Source organism: Callospermophilus lateralis, chromosome 2 (assembly GCF_048772815.1).
Source record: "Callospermophilus lateralis isolate mCalLat2 chromosome 2, mCalLat2.hap1, whole genome shotgun sequence".
NCBI lineage: Eukaryota > Metazoa > Chordata > Mammalia > Rodentia > Sciuridae > Callospermophilus > Callospermophilus lateralis.
In genome coordinates this window covers 11,338,768-11,358,484 of record NC_135306.1, presented here as the reverse complement: position 1 = coordinate 11,358,484, position 19,717 = coordinate 11,338,768, and the positions used below count along the sequence as shown (strand labels likewise).

The 19,717-nt window shown below is 36.8% G+C and overlaps 1 protein-coding gene and 1 pseudogene across 8 annotated transcripts in view; one reads left to right on the top strand and one right to left on the bottom strand.

The window, feature by feature from the left end:
* The window catches only part of Strbp (spermatid perinuclear RNA binding protein), a 144,150-nt gene that overhangs the window by 66,916 nt on the left and 57,517 nt on the right, over positions 1 to 19,717 (bottom strand). For all 8 annotated transcript variants that reach the window (XR_013090348.2, XR_013090349.2, XR_013090350.2 and 5 more), the window contains one exon: positions 373 to 543. Coding sequence is in view for 5 of the 8 variants with exons in the window: in XM_077108810.1 (XP_076964925.1) it covers positions 373 to 375 (3 nt within the window). In the remaining 3 variants the exon portion in view is untranslated. The remainder of the gene's footprint in view (positions 1 to 372; positions 544 to 19,717) is intronic.
* Positions 5,991 to 7,741, top strand: LOC143392618 (protein FAM98A pseudogene; annotated as a pseudogene).

Genomic DNA, 19,717 nt, shown 5'->3' with positions numbered 1-19,717 from the left:
TGTCATCAATTAAAAGACCAGTTCAGAATGGGAAAAAACAGATAGAAAGCTAGATAACAATTACTTAATTTCAAGTTCAAGATCACCTAGCTATTTGTATTGGTTTGGGGATGCTAGTTTTACTAGAAAATATTATTTATGAGCATTGCCTCCCTTGCATTTAATAATTTATGGCCTGTAGACTCATGGGGCTCCATCTTGTGGCTTAAAGGTCTCATAATAAATCTAAACTCATTTGCTTTATTTAAATAGCAGAATGCCATCTATTATCTGATGCACTGGAGCCAAAAATTAACACCACTGTTTTTCCTTGCCCTCAGTTAACCCTTCCAATTTTAAATTACTGAAATCAAGGAAATGTAAGTAACCTACCATGGTTTTCTATATTTTAGTTTCTTTTTTCGATCCTTTCCTCTCTTTCTTGTCGTCTTCACTAGACACTGTTTTATGTGACAGTACCTCCTCATAAGCCTGCTGAGTCCCCTGACAGCTCAGCATCAAATATGGCAAAAATGTTTTAAGAACTTGTTCTCTGGAACACACCTGTAAGAGAAGAGAAAACAACTTTTAAAGATGTTTACTGACAATTATCTTCAAATCTGAGTGTGGAACCATAAGCATGCTATTGGTTTACACTTCATAGAGGAAAATTACCTATTTCAAACAAAACCCAACATCCTTTGGAGGAAAATTACCTCGTTTCAAACAAAAAACATAACATCTTTTGAAGGCCTAGATCCAAGAACCTAATTGATTTGGCTATAAAAAAGTAGCCCTCCTGGTAATCACAATATGGCAACTGGCTGACTTGAATTACATGAGATAAATAGATCTGCAGATACAGACTTAGTCAAGAAACACCATCTGAAAGAACAATGCTGCTACTGATGGCAAGAATGTTGCTTGCAATTAACCATCAGATTACCAATTAAAAGTTGGCAGTAGTCAGACCTGCGTCGAATTTCCTTAGACAAGGCATCTAAAGAAACAGCAATACCATTAACTGTGTCATGATGCTTTTCTACTTGACACAGCCATTAGACAAACAGTACATGATGACATGGTTTCTCCTTTAATTATTTTTAGGCTTAAAATTCAGAATGTATTACTAGCTCTGTTCCCCTGACTTAAAAGAGACCCAACACCCCTTAGCCTATGCACACCGCTATGCCAAACTCCTGAATACTTCCTAGATCCTGACTTCCTGACCCCCTGGAAGTCCCTTGCCAAAATTCCACAGCATATTTCTTCCCAAACTCCTAATTATCATTCTGCTACATGCTTTGGTTCTACCTATGTGACTTTATTTTATTCCACAGTAAACTAAGCTCTTCTGAGTATTGATAGTGTTAATATAAGCCTAATAGTATAAATAATCAATCAAGGGCTAATATCAAAACAGAACAGATGCACCAAGCATGGTGGTGCATGCCTATAATCCCAGAGGCTCAGGAGGCTGAGACCGGAAGATTGCGAGTTCAAAGCCAGCCTCAGCAACAGCGATGTGCTAAGCAACTCAGTGAGACCCTGTCTCTAAGAATATAAAATAGGGCTGAGGATGTAGCTCAGAAGTACAGTGCCCATGAGCTCAATCCCTGGTACCAAAAAAACAGAACAGATGTTTTAACAGTGCAGACATAAGAAGTAACTTACACACTATATATCATTAAAATTCACAAAGGAAATAGCTTCCTTTTCATCTATATATTTTTCCATTTAAGCTTCCTTTAAGTAATGAAACCCTGTTAAAAGACCATTGTTGGTAACAGTTTCTGAATATCACAGCTGCTCTCTTAAAGAATTGCTTTTTGGATTTTGGGGCCTACAAAAGTTATAGGTATGACATTTAACTCTCCTCACTACTTCAAATGAAAACACAGGCCCACAACTATAGTCAAACGACACTTAACTGTGAACTAAACAAAGGTATTCATGTCCTATAAACAACTTCCCTAATTCTGGTTTACAAAATCTACCTGAAACTTTGAGAGGGAGGGAGGGAGGGAGGGAGGGAGGTGAAACTGAACAGTTTCTAATAAATGAACTTACTTTGATTATTACATGTATCATATTAATGAGGAAATGCAAAAGTACTAATGGGATCCTTCAGTACAACAAAGTTAAACAAGTTAAAACATGATCCCATGGTAAGAAATATCTCAAAATTGTTCTTGTCGCTAAAATTATACCTTCTATATAGAGTCTATAGTACACAACTTAGGAGACTTCAGGATTTTCCATTCCTATTTCATTCTAAGGGATTCAACCATTCAAATTTTAACTCTAAATCCAATAACCAAAAAGATTGTTTTGTGCAGTTAAGGACTGAATGAAGTCCACAAATTTTACTCTTTAAAAAAAAATGAGGCCAATAAACCAAACATATTAAAAAAGCACATTAAAAGCAGAAGAAGGGAGAACAATGCTAAGAGAGAGTTCTTATGTAACGGAAAAATTGCGATCACCAACGTTTGGCAGTCATTTAGCATAAAGAATGAACTACCCTATGGACATGTGTCAAGAACCTCTAGAGGGCTGGGGTTGTGACTCAAAGGTACCGCGCTCACCTAGCATGCATGAGCCACTGGGTTCAATCCACAGCACCACATAAAAACAAAATAAAAATATTTGTCCACCTATAACTAAAAAATAAATATTTTTTTAAGAAAGAACCCCTAGAAGCTTCATAGTATGGAAGCGTAGTACAATAATTCATAATAAAAGCACAGTGTCTCAAAATCATATCCTGTTGGGGCTGTAAAATGAACTCAGAAATCATCTAACCCAATACTTCTCTCAGTTTACAACTGAAATAGAATTAGATATTAAGGTCACCCAGCAAACCAGGTACAAGAAATGGGCTACCTAAGTTATAGCCCAGTGCTTTTTCCCTACTTCATTCATCTGATTGAAAATAATGTCAAATTGTCAAATTATATTTGATACACTTGAAACAGGGAGATACTGCAGAGCATTTTTTAAAATAGTTTCTCTAAAAATTTTTTTTAAAAAGTTTTAACTTAGCAGATAAAATTCTGGCCTTGAAATTAAAATAACAACTACTTTGTGCCAGGCACGGTGGCCCACACTAATAGTCCCAGTGGCTTGGGAGGATGAGGCAGGAGGATCGGAAGTTATAGACCAGCATCAGCAACGTAACAAGGTCCTACACAACTTGGTGAGAACTTGCCTCAAAATAAAAAATAAAAAGGAATGGGGATGTAGCTCAGTGGTAAAGTACCCCTGGGTTCAATCCCCAGTACCAGAAAAAACTTGGTCATTTAACAGCCATGTGACTTTAGAAAGGTGTGTGACTCAAAGTCACTTCTTCAGGGCTAGAGTTGTAATTCAGTGGTGGAACACTTGCCTAGCAATATGTGAGGCACTGGGTTAGATTCTCAGCACCACATATAAATCATAAACAGATCCATTAACAACTAAAAAAAATTTTTAAGTCATTTCTTCCCCTTAATCTATAAAATGAGAAATTATTATGCACTAATTAATAGATAATATTTATGAATCTCAAGCTTCAGGGCCTGTTCAAAAAACTTTTTAAACATTAACTCATTAAATCCTCACAACAATCTCAATTACTATCTCCATCTTACACTTAAAGAAATTAAAGCATAAAAAGATAACACAACAAAGAAAATCACAAAGAAAGTAAACAGCAGAGTCAAGATTCCAGTCTAGACGATGTCCTTTATGGGCAGGCTTTGAAGTCAGACAGGCATGAAATCAAGTACCAGCTCTGCTACTTTACTCTTCCACACCTGAGTTGTCTCATCTGTGCAATGGAAAAACTCAAACTAAATGAGATGGCTTACACAAAAATACCTAATATCTACCAAACAGTATATACACTTACTAAATGATTTCAGAAAAAATAACATCTCAAATTTCCTAAAGTCAAATAAAAACATTTTTATCTGAAAGATATAAGTATACTTCTCTGGGCTGGGGATGTGGCTCAAGCGGTAGCGCGCTCGCCTGGCATGCGTGCGGCCCGGGTTCGATCCTCAGCACCACGTACAAAGATGTTGTGTCCGCCGATAACTAAAAAATAAATATTAAAAATTCTCTCTCTCTCTCTCTCCCTCCCTCTCTCACTCTCTCTTTAAAAAAAAAATAATAAGTATACTTCTCTGAAAAACTATTATTTTTTATAGCAGTTTTAGGTTTACAGAAAAATGAGTGGAAAGTGGAGAAAATTCCCATATGCCCCTTCTTCTCACAACAATTACATGTTGTACATGTACAATTTCATGTTGTACCTTCTTTGATTTCAAATTTTGAAAATTATAAATAAAGTTGCTAAAAACATTCATGCACAGGGTTTTTTATGGGAATATAAGTTTTCAACTCTTGGATACACAGCAAGGAGTTTGACTGCTGGGTCATAAGCAAGAGTATGTTTAGTTTTGTAAGAAACTGCTAAACTATCCTCTTAAGTGGCTGTACCATTCTGCATTTTCACCAGTTAACTTATAAGAACTCCTGTTGCTCCACACTCTTGCCAGTATTTAGTGCTGTTGGTATTTGGGTTTTGGCCATTGCAATAGTTATACAGTGCTCTTTCAATTTCAAATACCCTAATGACATATGATGTTAAGCCTTTTGTCATGCTTATTTGTTATCTGTGTAGTACTAGCAATTCTAACCAGAGGAACTAGGCAAGAAAGCAAATAAAAGGAATAAAAATAAGAAAGAAAGAAGTCAAATTATTATCACTGTTTGCAATATGATCCTATACACAGACTGTCCAAATCACATCACCAAAAGATTGCTAGAGCTAGTGAACAAATTTGGCAAAGTAGCAGGTTAAAAAAATCCACATACAAAAAACAATAGCTTTCCTATGTACCAACAACAAATCTGCTGAGAAATAAGTCAGGAAAACAATTCCATTCACAAAAACCTCACATAAATAAATAAACAAACAAACAAACCAAGGAGGTGACTGACCTCTACAATGAAAAATACAGAACACTGAAGAATTGAAAAAAGACCTCAGAAAACAGAACATATTCATGGATAGGCAGACTTAATGTTGTTAAAATGACCATAATACCAAGAGCAATATACAGATTTAATGCAATCTCCATCGAAATACCAATAACATTCTTCACAGCACTAGAAAGAACAGTACAAAAATTCATTTGGAAGAATTAAAAAGACCAAGAATCAGCAAAAAAAAATCTAAGCCAAATAAGCAACGCTGCAGGCATCACAATACCTGACTTCAAATTATACAACAGAGCTATAGTAACAAAAACTGCATAGTAGTGGCATAAAAAAACAGACACACATACCAATAGTATAGAATAGAAGACACAGCAACCAATCCACACATTTACAGTCATCCAATCCTTAACAAAGGTGCCAAAAACACACTGACAGTCTTTTTAACAAATGGGGCTGGGAAAACTTGTTATCCATATATAAAAGAATGAGAAGACTCTATGTTTCACCTTGCACAAAAATGAATCAAAAGGGATCAAAGGCCTAGGAATTAGACCAGAAACTTGCAACTCCTAGAAGAAAACACAGGATCAACACTCCAGCATATAGGCACAGGTACTGACATTCTTTTTGGTACCAGGGATTGAACCCAGGGACACTTAAGCCACACACCCTCACCCCTTTTTATTTTTTATTTTGAGACAGGGTTTTGCTAAGTTGCTTAGGACCTCACTAAATTACTGAGGCTGGTTTTGAACTAGTGATCCTCCTGCCTCAACCTCCCAAGCAGGTGGGATTATAGGTGTGCACCACCACATCTGGATAATAACTTTCTTAATAGAACCCCTAAGGCTCAGGAAATAATGCAAATAGTTAATAAAAAGGGTAAGCATCAAATTAAAAAGCTTCTGCATAGCAAAGAAAAACAATAAGGAATGTGGAGAGAAAACCTACAGGATAGGAGAAAATCTTTACTAGGTATTAATATCTAGAATATGTAAAGAACTAAAAAAAAGCCAGGGAGAGAGCGCATGCGCGAGTGTACGCGTTGCCGGCGAAGAGGGGAGCCTGACGACTCGGAAATTTGAATACCACAGTAGCATGGAGTGTGACCTCATGGAGACTGACATCTTGGAGTCGTTGGAAGACCTAGGTTACAAGGGCCCATTGTTGGATGATGGCGCACTGTCTCAAGCAGTCTCTGCTGGAGCCAGTTCCCCCGAGTTTACCAAACTCTGTGCTTGGCTGGTATCTGAATTAAGAGTGCTCTGTAAACTAGAGGAAAATGTTCAAGCAACTAACAGTCCAAGTGAGGCTGAAGAATTCCAGCTTGAGGTGAGTGGGCTACTAGGGTAGATGAACTGCCCATATCTTTCACTGACCTCTGGGGATGTGACCAAGCGCCTTCTCGTACAGAAGAACTGCCTCCTTTTGCTCACATACCTCATCTCAGAACTAGAAGCTGCCAGAATGCTCTGTGTGAATGCTCCTCCAAAAAAAGCTCAAGAAGGAGGCGGTAGTGAGGTCTTTCAAGAGTTGAAAGGCATATGTATTGCTCTAGGAATGTCCAAACCTCCAGCCAATATAACTATGTTCCAATTCTTCAGCGGGATTGAAAAAAAATTAAAGGAAACATTAGCAAAAGTTCCACCTAATCATGTGGGAAAGCCTTTACTGAAGAAGCCAATGGGACCAGCCCACTGGGAAAAGATAGAAGCAATTAACCAAGCCATAGCTAATGAATATGAAGTTCGGAGAAAGCTGCTAATAAAACGTTTGGATGTCACTGTTCAGTCCTTTGGCTGGTCTGACAGAGCTAAGAGTCAGACAGAAAAATTAGCTAAGGTTTATCAGCGGAAGCATTCAGTTTTATCTCCTAAAAGCACTATTTCTGTTGCACATCTTTTGGCTGCAAGGCAAGACTTGTCAAAGATTTTAAGGACAAGCAGTGGTCCCATAAGAGAAAAGACTGCCTGTGCCATCAATAAGGTGTTGATGGGCAGAGTACCTGACAGAGGTGGTAGACCCAATGAAATTGAACCTCCACCCCCAGAGATGCCACCATGGCAGAAAAGGCAAGATGGCCCCCAGCAGCAAGCAGGAGGTCGAGGAGGAGGGAGAGGTGGTTATGAACATTCCTCATATGGTGGACGTGGAGGTCATGAACAAGGAGGAGGGAGAGGTGGACGTGGTGGCTTTGACCATGGTGGCCGAGGGGGAGGAAGAGGAAATAAGCATCAAGATGGTGGGAGTGGAGGAGGAGGAGGAGGAGGAGGAGGAGGAGGAGGAGGAGGAGGAGGAGGAGGCGGCGGCTACCACCAAGATGGTGGTTATCGAGATTCAGGTTTCCAGCCAGGTGGCTATCATGGTGGCCACAGTAGTAGTTATCAAGGCGGTGGTTATAGTGGTTTCCAAACATCTTCATACACAGGAAGTGGATACCAGGGTGGTGGATACCAGCAGGACAATAGATATCAAGATGGTGGGCACCACAGTGATCGAGGTGGTGGTCGTGGAGGCCGGGGTGGTCGTGGAGGCCAGGGAGGTGGGTGGGGAGGAAGGGGGAGCCAGACTTACCACCAAGGGGGTCAGTTTGAACAACACTTCCAACATGGAGGCTATCAGTATAATCATTCTGGATTTGGACAGGGAAGACATTATACTAGTTGAGGCTACAGAACCTTACATTTTGCTAGAGCTCAAATAATAGAAACTTTGTTTCAGAATCCTGAGTCCAGCATCTATTTTGAATAAGGTGAGACCACAGATGGTGGCAGGCAGATTCCTGCGTGGCATAAACATTGTAGGTCTTCCTTTGATTCTGTTTTTTTTTTGTTGTTGTTGTTGTTATTGTTGTTGTTTTTTTTAATGGACTTACATAATGCTGTTTATTTGAGAAACACATACAACATCTCTCCTTTCTATGAAAAAAAGTTTTTAAAAGGTAATTAAAGTTGCCTTTAATTGACAAGTAGACTAATTCCACAGTCAGAACATGCATACTTTTTTTGAAGAAATTATTTGAATAAAGTAGTTTTCAATATGCAGTTTTGAAAATGAGGATTCACCTAGACTTTTTTAGATTTACTACTAGGAAATCGTCCTCATATTAACAATCCATTTATATGTGTTTTGTGTAAAATATTGTAATGCCTATTTTCCGAGCACAATTCTGCCCCGATTGGCAATTTATTCAGAGAGGTTGTGCCACATTTGCTTCATGATAGACCCATTAGGTCAGTTCCTATTAAATGAGCTCTTCTGCAGATAGCACATTCAGTAGCCTTATTCAGTTGATGGAATACTGTACCATATGCTCAACTTTGAAAACCTTGAACACGGCCAAATTCCATAAAGACTATAAAAGCAAACTAAGTTGTGAACCTATAGTACATTTAGGCATTTAGTTAAGTATAGCAACTCAAACTGACCTGCATCCATCCAAAACAAGTTCCTCGTTCAACCTTGTTTTTACTTGAAGTCTGCTAGAAGAAACAGCAAACCGAAATTTGTTTTATGCACGAGTTAATACCACTGGCTCAGCAAATACAAGTTAGTTTGCTTCGGGCAGGAGACTTTTTTTGTAACGGAAGAAATGCACTACAAAGTAAGGTAGATTTTGCTTAGTGCAGGAGGCCCTTTATTATTGCTGCAGAAAACAAAAGCCTGGCTGAGTTGATGTTTTACATTCTCCTTTACTGAAATCTACACGCCATGATGCTTCTTGCTGGGTTTTTGTATACGTAAACATTGTCAAGCTGTGAAAGAAAATGGCTGGAGGTGTGCTTTGTGTGAAAGGTGAGCAATAAAGTATCTGTATGATCAAAAAAAAAAAAAAAAAAAAGGACTAAAAAAAAAAACTCTTTTACACCAAAAAATAACCCAACTAATAAATGGGCAAATAAATTAAACAGACACTTCTCAAAAAAAATACAAATGACTAACAAATGTGAAAAAATGTTCAGCATCATCAGCAATTAGGGAAACGTAAACCCAAACTACACTGAGATTTCATCTCACACTAGTCAGAATGGCAGTCATCAAAAATACAAACAACAATAAATGCTGGAGAGGATCTAGAGAAAAAGGAACACTTTTATACTGTTGGTGGGATTGTAAATTAGTACAACCACTATGGAAATCAGTATGGAAGTTCCTCAAAAGGCTAGGCATCGAACCACCATATGACCCAGTTATTCCACTTCTCAATGTTTATCCTAAGGCATCATGCTATAGTGATACATGTACACCCATGTTTATAGCAGCACAATTCACAATAGCAAGACTATGGAGCCAGCCAAGGTGTCCATCAACATATGAATGCATAAAGAAAACAGTATATATATACACAATGGAGCTTTATTCAGCCATTTAAAAAAAGTGTGAAATTATGTCATGCAACAAAATTGATGGAACTAGAGCAAAATGAGCTAAACTCAGGTCAAGGGTCATATGTTTTCACTCATGTGAAAGCTAGAGAGGAAAAAGGAAAAGAAAGAGGAGGGTGGGGACCTCATGAAAAATCAAAGAGAAATCAGTGGGAGGAAAGGGACCAAGGATTGGAGTGGAGGGAGGAATTGGGGTATGATACTGATCAAATTATATTGTTATATTGTGTGCATATATGAATATGTAACAAGAAATCCCATCTTTATGCACAACTATAATGCAAAAACCTTCCTTGACTTCTTTGCTTCATATTAACTACTAACCAAATTCTCTGCTCCCCTTTGTTTGTTTTTATTTTTTGTTTTGTTTTTGTTGTTGTTTTTTGTTTTTGACTTCATTTCATCTCCTTCCATTCTCTTTTAAATCCACTCCAATTAGGCTCTCACCCCAAACTTCCTCAGAACCAGCTCCTGTCAAGGTCCCATTAGACTTCCCAAGTGCTTGATGCAAATGAACAATTCTTGATCCTCATCTTAGCTGACCTCACTGCAAAAGGTTACAAAGTTGACTGTTCCCTACTTGAAACATTTTACACTTCCTTTCACTTCCATCCAAAACATCATTCCCTTCATTCACTTCAAACTTCTTACATTACTCCACTGAGGTCTCCTTTTCTTATTATCTACACATCTATAAATACTGGCTTGCCTCAGGACTCAGCCCCTGACTTCATCTCTTCATAATCTAACACTACTCTCCGCTGGCAATATCATTCAGATTTGAGGCTTTAAATACTATCTGCATGTACCCTGAGGATTCCCAAATTTCTACCAACCTGAATTTCAAACTCAAATACATAAGCAACAGGGCTGGGGATGTGGCTCAAGCCGTAGTGCGCTAGCCTGGCATGCATGCGGCCCGGGTTCGATCCTCAGCACCACATACAAAACAAAGAGGTTGTGTCTGCTGAAAACTAAAAAATATTTTTTAAAAAAAAATCTCTCTCTCTCTCTCTAAAAAAAAAACATAAGCAACATATAAAACTGGACATCTGACAATCATCTTAAAATTAGTGTCTCCTTAAATTAACTCTTGGCATGTGTGCTCACTCTCACATGAGCTCTCTCTCTCCTTTCCACACACAAACTTTGTTCCTCCCAAGAGATAACTACTTCAATCCTCTGATTGTTCATGCCAAAAATTCAGGAGTCATCCTTGACTCTTGGTCTCCTCTCACACCCCCTATAATATGATCCATCAAAAAAGCTTTTACCTTCTGATTACTTCTACCCTTCACCAGTCTGATCCTGGTCTGAGCCAAGGACATCACTAAATTAGATTATACTAATAGTTATCCTGCTTCTCCACCTAGAGTATATTCTCAGCAATAGCATCCAAGGTTTTCCTTTAAAATCTAAACTGGGTTATAACATTCTTCTGCTCAAAACCCTTCAATAGTCCTCATCTCTTAAGTAAATACTTCAAGGCTAAAAAGTTCCAAGAATCTGTTTTCCACTAAGTTCGTGGCCTCATCTTCTGTCTCCTCATTCATTGTGCTCCATCCACACTGGCATCCCTGGGCCTGTATGCCTGCTAGTTTACCCCCAATATTCACATAATACGTCCCTCACACATTACTGTCTCCAAAAAGCAGGTATTTATTTAATTTTGCATAGTGAACTTTTAAAAGCCCAACTTCACATCTATTCCTTTAAAACATGATTAGACATTTAAAAGCACTAGAACTATACATGCTACAGTGGCTATTTATTTTCCTCTGACTACAAGGCTGTAGAGGTCATCGGACACTAGAATTTACAAATGTCAAGACAATTCTGACCAAAAGCCGGGGGGGGGGGGGGGGGGGGCGGATGTGCCAAGAAACAGTTAAAAATTCAAGTATTCTCTGTCCTTCTATACTATAGCACACTTAATACTAAAGAATAAATAACATCTTGGTAAAAACAAGCTTCAAACAGTGTCAATGGTTCTCAAAAGACCTCTGTTACCACTCTGCAGAACAAAGCAAGGCAAAGAAACCACATCTTAAGACAGAATGAACACAAATATAATGTACAATTATGTTATAACCCATCAGTAATGTTTCAAATTACCAATTTTAGGGCTGGGGTTGTGGCTCAGTGATACAGTGCTCGCCGGGCACACGTGAGGCACTGGGTTCAATCCTCAGCACCACGTAAAAATAAACAAACAAAATAAAGATAGTGTGTCCATGTGTAAAATTTTTTAAAAAAAATTTTTTAAATAAAATTACCAACTTTAAAACAAATAAAAGTCATTTTCTTTTATCTTGGCAAAGTAAATAGGTTTTGCAAAAAAAAAAAAAAAAAAACAGATTCACTAAGTATTGTGTCAATACAGGAAATTTTTTCTTATACAAAAGTGATAAAAATTAAATCTATTAAATCCTTCAATAATATAATAATTTAATTTCCAGATTCTTGTCAAAATTCATTCTTTCTAGCACTGTCTGCCACAATTGGAAATTATGTATTTTACTCAGAATAGACAAGTAGCTGGGAATCAATCTAACAAAAGAGGTAAAAGACCTCTACAATGAAAACTACAGAACGCTAAAGAAAAAAAATTAAAGAAGACCTTAGAAGATGAAAAGATCTCCCTTGTTCTTGGATAGACAGAATTAATATTGTCAAAGTGACCATACTACAAAAAGTACTATACAGATTAAATGGAATTCCAGTCAAAATTCCAATGACATTCCTCACAGAAATAGAAAAGACAGTCATGAAATTCATCTGGAAAAATAAGAGACCCGGAATAGCTAAACAATCCTTAGCAAGAAGAGCGAAGCAGGTGGCATCACTATACTACAGAGCAATAGTAACAGCATGGTATTGGCACCAAAACAGACTGGTAGACCAATGGTACAGAATAAAGGACACAAAAACTAACCCACATAGTTACAGTTATCTTAGACAAAGGCACCAAAAACATGCATTGGAGAAAAGATAGCCTCTTCGACAAATGGTGCTGGGAAAACTGGAAATCCTTATGCAACAAAGTGAAATTAAACCCCTATCTCTCACCATGCACAAAACTCAATTCTAAGTGGACCAAGGGCCTGGGAATTAAACCAGAGACCCTGCATCTAATAGAAGAAAAAGTAGGTCCAAATCTCCCATCATATCAGATTAGGCCCCTACTTCTGTAATAAGACTCCTATAGAGCAATAATTAAAATCAAGAATTAATAAATGGGATGGATTCAAACTAAAAAGTTTCTTCTCAGCAAAAGATACAATCAGTGAGGTGAACAGAGAGCCTACAGAATGGGAGCAAATTTTTACCGCATGCACATCAGATAAAGCACTAATCTCTAGGGTATATAAAGAACTCAAAAAGCTAAACACCAAAACAAACAAATAACCCAATCAATAAATGGGCCAAGAACCTGGACACTTCTCAGAAGGTGATAATCAATCAATCAACAAATATATGAAAAAAATGTTCAACATCTCTAGCAATTAGAGAAATGCAAATCAAAGCTACTCTAAGATTTGCTCTCACTATTAAGAATACAAATAACAATAAGTGTTGGCGAGATGTGAAGAAAAAGGCACGCTCACACATTGCTGGTGGGACTGCAAAATGGTGCAGCCAATATGGAAAGCAGTATGGAGATTCACTGGAAAACTGGGAATAGAAGTGCCTTTTGACCCGGCTATCCCACTCCTCAGTCTATACCCAAAGGACGTAAAAACAGCATACCACAGGGACACAGCCACATTAAGGTTTATAGCAGCTCAATTCACAATAGTTAAATTGTGGAACCAACCTAGATGCCCTTCAGTAGATGTGGTATATATACACAATGGAATATTATTCAGCAATAAAAGAGAATAAAATCATGGCATTTGCAGGTAAATATTATGGAGAATATAATCCTAAGTGAAGTTAGCCAATCCCAAAAAACCAAATGCCAAATGTTTTCTCTAATAAGGAGGCTGATTCATACTGGGGTTGGAAGCGGGAGCATGGGAAGATTAAATGACCTAGATGGGATAAGGGGAAGAGAGGGGGTAAAAAAGATAGTGGAATGAGATGGACATCATTACCTTAAGTACATGTAAGAAGATACAAATGGTGTAAATATACTCTGTATTCAACCAGAGATATGAAAAATTGTGCTCTGTATGTGTAATATGAATTGTAATACATTCTGCTGTCATATATAACAAATTAGAATAAAAAATTTAAAAAAAAATAGACAAGTAGCTTTTCAGAACTTTGGCTCAAGTGTTGATATTATAATTCAACCCTTTCACAAACCCCTTTTAGAATAGACTCTGACATAAATCACAAGATTAGCATTACTGATATTTATGAAAAGCCAATGGGAAAAATACTTATAAAACTTAAAAAACAGAGAGAGATAATAGCCAAAGAAAAATACAAGATAGGGCATACAATATAATTAGTGTAAGAGTAATAGATTTATGGTCAGAACTATGTTCTACTTTGAGCTGCTACCAATGAATGAGTCAATTTTTAACAAACCTCAACCTCTCTGTGCCTCAATTCCTTTTTTTATAAAATAAAAAGATTAAACTATACCTAGATTACTTTCTAAGTACTGTTTGGTTAGACATGATTCTATGATAAATGAAAGATTTCTAAACACATTTCATAGGAAACTGATTCAACATTCTGTAAATTGTGGGGAGGGAATAGCTAGGGATTGAACTCAGGAGCATTCCACCACTGAGCTACATCCCCAGTCCTATTTTGTATTTTATTTAGAGACAGGGTCTCACTGAGTTCCTTAGTGCCTCACTGTTGCTGAGGTTGGCTTTAGCAATCCTCCTGGTCTCAGCCTTCTGCACTGCTGGGATTATGTCTAACTGCATTAAACCAAAGCAAGTAAAACTCTAAACCTACCTGGAAAGCAACTTAATAATAACTAATAAATTCAAAGATGTGGATATTTGCAATAAAACTGTTTCTGGCTACAACATCTAGAAAAACTCCAACACATAAACCCAGCAACACCAACGTTCTCTGTAGCACTGTTTATAATCACAAAATACTAGAAACCTAAATACCCATCAACAAGAAAAGGATGATCATAAATTGAGTAGTTTTGGAATAACTGGGACCCATTTTATCATGCATAAACTCAAAGACAATGTTGAGGGGAAAAGCTAGTTGCAAAATAATATGTACAAATTAATGCCTTTTATGTGAGGTTGAAAATTCCAAAATGTCACATATAATTTATAGAGAGAAATATACACTTTTTTAGTATAAAAACATTCAATGTAATGACAAAAAAAATCAAGAGGGTAGTTATCTCTGGGAAAAAAACAAGATCAGGAAGGAATACATATGCAGTACAGATGAGCTACTATTTCTTGGGGCAGAAATCTGAAGCAAGTGTGGCAGAACATTAGAATGTAGAAAAGCTGCATGTGGTGAATACACAGTTATTTATCATATTCCATTGTCTACATGCTTTTAAACAATTTATAATTTAAAAAAACTTTTGAAATTATGTTCAAGAACAAAATATTCAAAAACAAAAGGAAACTTTAGCAGGAAACTACTTTAGCTTTGCCCTTTAAGGATTAGCAAAATAACTAATGTAAACTAATATTGACACTAAGTAGAAGACAGAAGATGATAAGAATTTTTTTGTTTTTTAAAGTGGAATGAGACATATTTTGAGTTATCTAGGGAAGTAATAATTAAAGACACTGAAAGTATCAAAGGGTTAAGACTAAAGTCACTATCACTATTATGAAGATCCCAAAGCACACAGTAAATATTGCTTCCCAAAACCTTTTCCTTTTTTTTTTTAAAGGTATAAAGTCTAGTAATGCTTTTTTATTTTTTAATTTTTTGTCGTTTTAAGTGGCCAGAATGCCTTTATTTTATTTGCTTATTTTTATGTGGTGCTAAGGATCGAACAGCAATGCCTCACACATGCTGGGCAAGCACTCTGCAACTGAGCTACAGCCCCAGCCCCAGTAATGCTTTTCTTAAGGCAGGTCTATAGGAAGCCAAAAATGTTTCCCAAGTTCCTCCACCCTGACATAAATCAACCTCCAAGTTCTGATTCCCCTGAAGACTTTGTCAGAAACTGACTATAAGCTTGGTTTCACAGCAGGCCTTAGCATAGAGCAGAAGTCAGCAAACCTTTTCTTAAAAAAAGGGCCAAAAGGTAAATATCGTTGCTTTGTGGGCCATACCATATTTGTGGCAAACTACTGAACTTCACCACTGTAATGCAATATTAGCCAGAGACATTATATAAGTGAACAGGTGTTTGTTTTAGTAAAATTTTATTGCTATATAGTTTGCTGTATCACCAGATGATTGTGGTATTGATTAGGTCTCTTAATTGTGGCTGGGGCATAGTGCCAATATCCCCCAACTATACACCTTTACTGTCTCTGTTCTACTGCCAATGCTATAGCAGCCACCTGATAAACCTTCCACAGTCTTCCCCCAAAATGAAGAGCCCTCTGCCAAAAATTCACAAGGGACCCACATACAAACATTTGGGAGCCTCTCCTATACAGCTTCTTTTTCTCTACCCTGAAATTTTAGCCCAAACTAATTCTCTGCCTCCTTAGCACACTTAGATTACAGTCTGTGTTGTCTGTTGCCCAAAGGTCAAAGGGTTATTTCGTATATTTTGTCTAGTTTCTTGGTGTTTATGGTATGAAGGCTAGTCTAGAACCAGTTGCTCTATCATAACCAGATGTGAAAGTCTTAATTAATATTTTATCATCTAAAACTACCAAGATCTCAGCTGAGGCACAGTGAAGAATGAAACTATATTGTAATCCAGAGAGTATTAGAGTAAGAATAACTAGCCATTCATTCATTCATTCATCCATCTATCCATCCATACATACACCCAGCCTACCAGCCAACAAATACAAAGTGCCTACATGTACCAGGAAAAGGCTAACATAATGCCTTTGAGTCTTAGTATTAGCCAAAAGTAGGACTACAACCTGCCCTGCTAGTTACATAGGTTTTAGGTAAGAATTAAATATAAGAAAATGCACATAAAAACTCTTGCTAAAGCACTACACAAATAAATGGTAACCTTGTACTGGCAATGAATCATACCCTTTAATAAAGCACAGTTCTTCTGTGTAACTTTTTCAACAACAGAAATAAAATGCACAGGATGATGATTAAAAAACAAACAAAAAAGCATAGCAGGGCACACGCACTGTGACAGGGGACTCCAGATTTCAAATCTGCTAGAAAACAGAGTGCATATATAGAAGTGACAGGTGGTATGTGGATTTACCACACAAATGCTGTTGATAAGCTGAATGCCTAGCACAATACCATTTACGTAAAACAATTTTTTAAATTTAAAATTAGGGTATAAAGAATTATTTTTAAATGTTTTATTACAGAAGATTAATATAAATTTCTTAAAGTTTAGCAATAGAAATATTTTCTAAAATAAATAACATGAATACATGTAATAGCCTTTAAAATTTTGACTAGATGGATTGCAAAGGTCATACTCATTTTCTTACCAACAGACACTACGGAACAGAACGGAAAGGAAAGGAAAGGAAGAAAAGAAAAAAAGGAAAGAAGGAGCTCAGAGAAAGGGTAAATCATTCAAGAAACATACACTGATGAGAATTTAGCAATGCTAGTAGACTAGTAAACCCTACTCGGGTACTTGAGTTCAAAACACAGATGTGAATCTAGCTTTTAACAAATTATTTCTATCTAGGTGTTGGGGATAGGCAACTGATAGTTTTTATACACAAACACAAACACACACACATACACACACATGCACACACCACACACATGTGTATGTGTATTCTAAAATGCTTCCCATTCTGCTTTCATTTTCTTCTTTTCTGCTCTTCTACCACTGCAATCTTGAAACTTTTTAAATAAATGTCAGCTATAGTGGTAACAAACACTGACAATATGAAAAAAAAAAAAGCCAATTATTTCTAAAAGACACAAGAAGTGTGACTATAAAATAAATCTGAGTACATTAAAATCAAGAACTTCTGTTCATCATAAAACACGTAGGGGTCTAGAATTGTCCCAGCATCTCTCTCACACTCTCAAACACACATACACATGTGAATGTGCACACGTGCGCATTCTCTCTCTTTCAACACACACACAAAATGTATATAAAATATATATAATATACATATAATGTGTGTGTCTATTCTACATAACATAAAAAGAAAAGTTACAAACCAGAAAGAGTTTTAGAATATATACATCCAACAAAAAGTAAGCATAGAGAATATAAAGAAGTCTTAAAAATCAGAAATAAAAGCACAAACAACCCAGGAGTTCAGGTGGTGGGGAGTAGGAATGAACAAGCATTTCACAGCAAAAAAAAAAAAAAACACAAAGCCAATAAAAATGAAAGAAAAGTTCATATAAAAAGTAATCAAATAAATGCAATAAAAGTGAAATACCATTTTACATCCATTCAAGCTCCAAAAAATTAAAAAGTCTCAGAAGTAAGAGCTAAAAAGGACAGAGATCCCATGGTTTTTTATGCATTGTAGCTGGGGGAAATATTTGGTCTCATTTCTGAAAACTGAATACCACCACACTTTATAACCCAGGGACTTTACTCTTAGTTTTACATCAAGAGAGACGTACACCTATACCTCAAGAGACATGTGAGAATGTTCAAAGCACTCACAATAGGGAAAAAAAAAAGAACTGGAAAACATGCAAAATGCCCATAACACAGGAGAATGAATTAAGATATATATACAAACATATGTAAGCAAAAAAAAGGTTTTTATTCAGAAAATAATCAATGAATTACAATGATGTATAACAATAAGAATAAATGTTGGCCAGGCACAGTGCACAAGCCTGTAATCCCAGCGACCTGGGAGGGTGAAGAAGGAAGATCACAATTTAAAGGCCAGCCTCAGCAACTTAGTGAGGCCCCAAGCAACTTAGCAAAATCCTGTCTCAAAACAAATATAAAAAGGGATGGGAATGTGGCTCAGTGGTTAAGCACTCCTGAGTTCAATCTCTGGCAATAGAGGGGAAAAAGAATAAATTTTAATAATACAATATTAAGTAAAATGCTAAATCCCAAATGATTAAATCATAGAGTAATTGTTTTATTTCATAAAAATAAAACCAAAATTAAAAAAGCTTTTTTTCTAATAGGTATAAATGTGATAAAACTATACAAAAACTGAAGGCAAGGTGAGCATAGTGGCACACACCTTTAATCCTAGGAGTTCAGGAGGCTGAGGCAGGAGGATCCAGAGTTCAAAGCCAGCCTCAGCAACTTGGTGAGGCCCTAAGTAACTCAGTGAGACCCTGTCTGTAAAAAAAACGAAAAAATGGGTGGGGGCTGGGGATATGGTTCAATGCCCCTGGATTCAATCCCCAGTATCTCCCCCCACCAAAAAAAAAAAAAAAAAAAAGAAGAAGAAGAAGGCAAGGAAATGAAGAAGACAGACAGAATTCAAGACTGAATTCTATGGGGGAAGGCATAGAATAGAATGGTTGAGAGAATTTATACAGTCAGATGTAGAATACTACGTATCTACCTTTTCCCCAGTAGTGAATAAACGGCTGCCTAAGTTTTAAAAGTAAAATTAAAAATAGGCTATACATGGGACAGTGAGATCATGTCAAAAACAAGAATTTTAAGTTGTTTAGCCTAAATTTTTACTGAATTGAGTTTCTGTCCTCTTAAGTGAGGACACACATACACATACACACACTTTTTTTTTTTTTTAAAGTCAAATTTACTTGACTGGGCTAGGGACATAGCCTATAAGAACAGGTGTGAGGCTGAGGCAGGAGGATCCAGAGTTCAAAGCTAGCTTAGTGAGGCCCTAATAAGCAACTGAGTGACTTGACGGTTGAAGATATGGCTCAGTGATTAAGAGAGGTGTGTGTGTGTGTGTGTGTGTGTGTGTGTGTGTGTACGCGCCTCTATATATATATGCATACCTCCCTCCCCTCAAAAAAAAAGAATTTGTTCTAAAGAGTTTCGACTGCTGCATTTAATCGTCTTCCAGTTAGATATCTCTGACAGAAGTTCACAAGGGAAGCAGTGTATATAAATAATTGATAAGTACTCAAGAACAATGATTTTCACACGTGAAAAGGGTCCTCTTGTCCAAATTTCTACTGTGAAAACAAACTTCAAACCTCTAAATAATGTACTTATTAGCTGCAAGGCTTTAAACTATCCAATCATCAGGTAATACTGAGCCAAAACAGAGACAGAGACAGAAACACAGGGATAGAACAAACAATGCTAGCAAATGATATGAAATAAATTCAGTCATTTCATAAATAAAGTGTTGTTATTCACTTGTCAAACA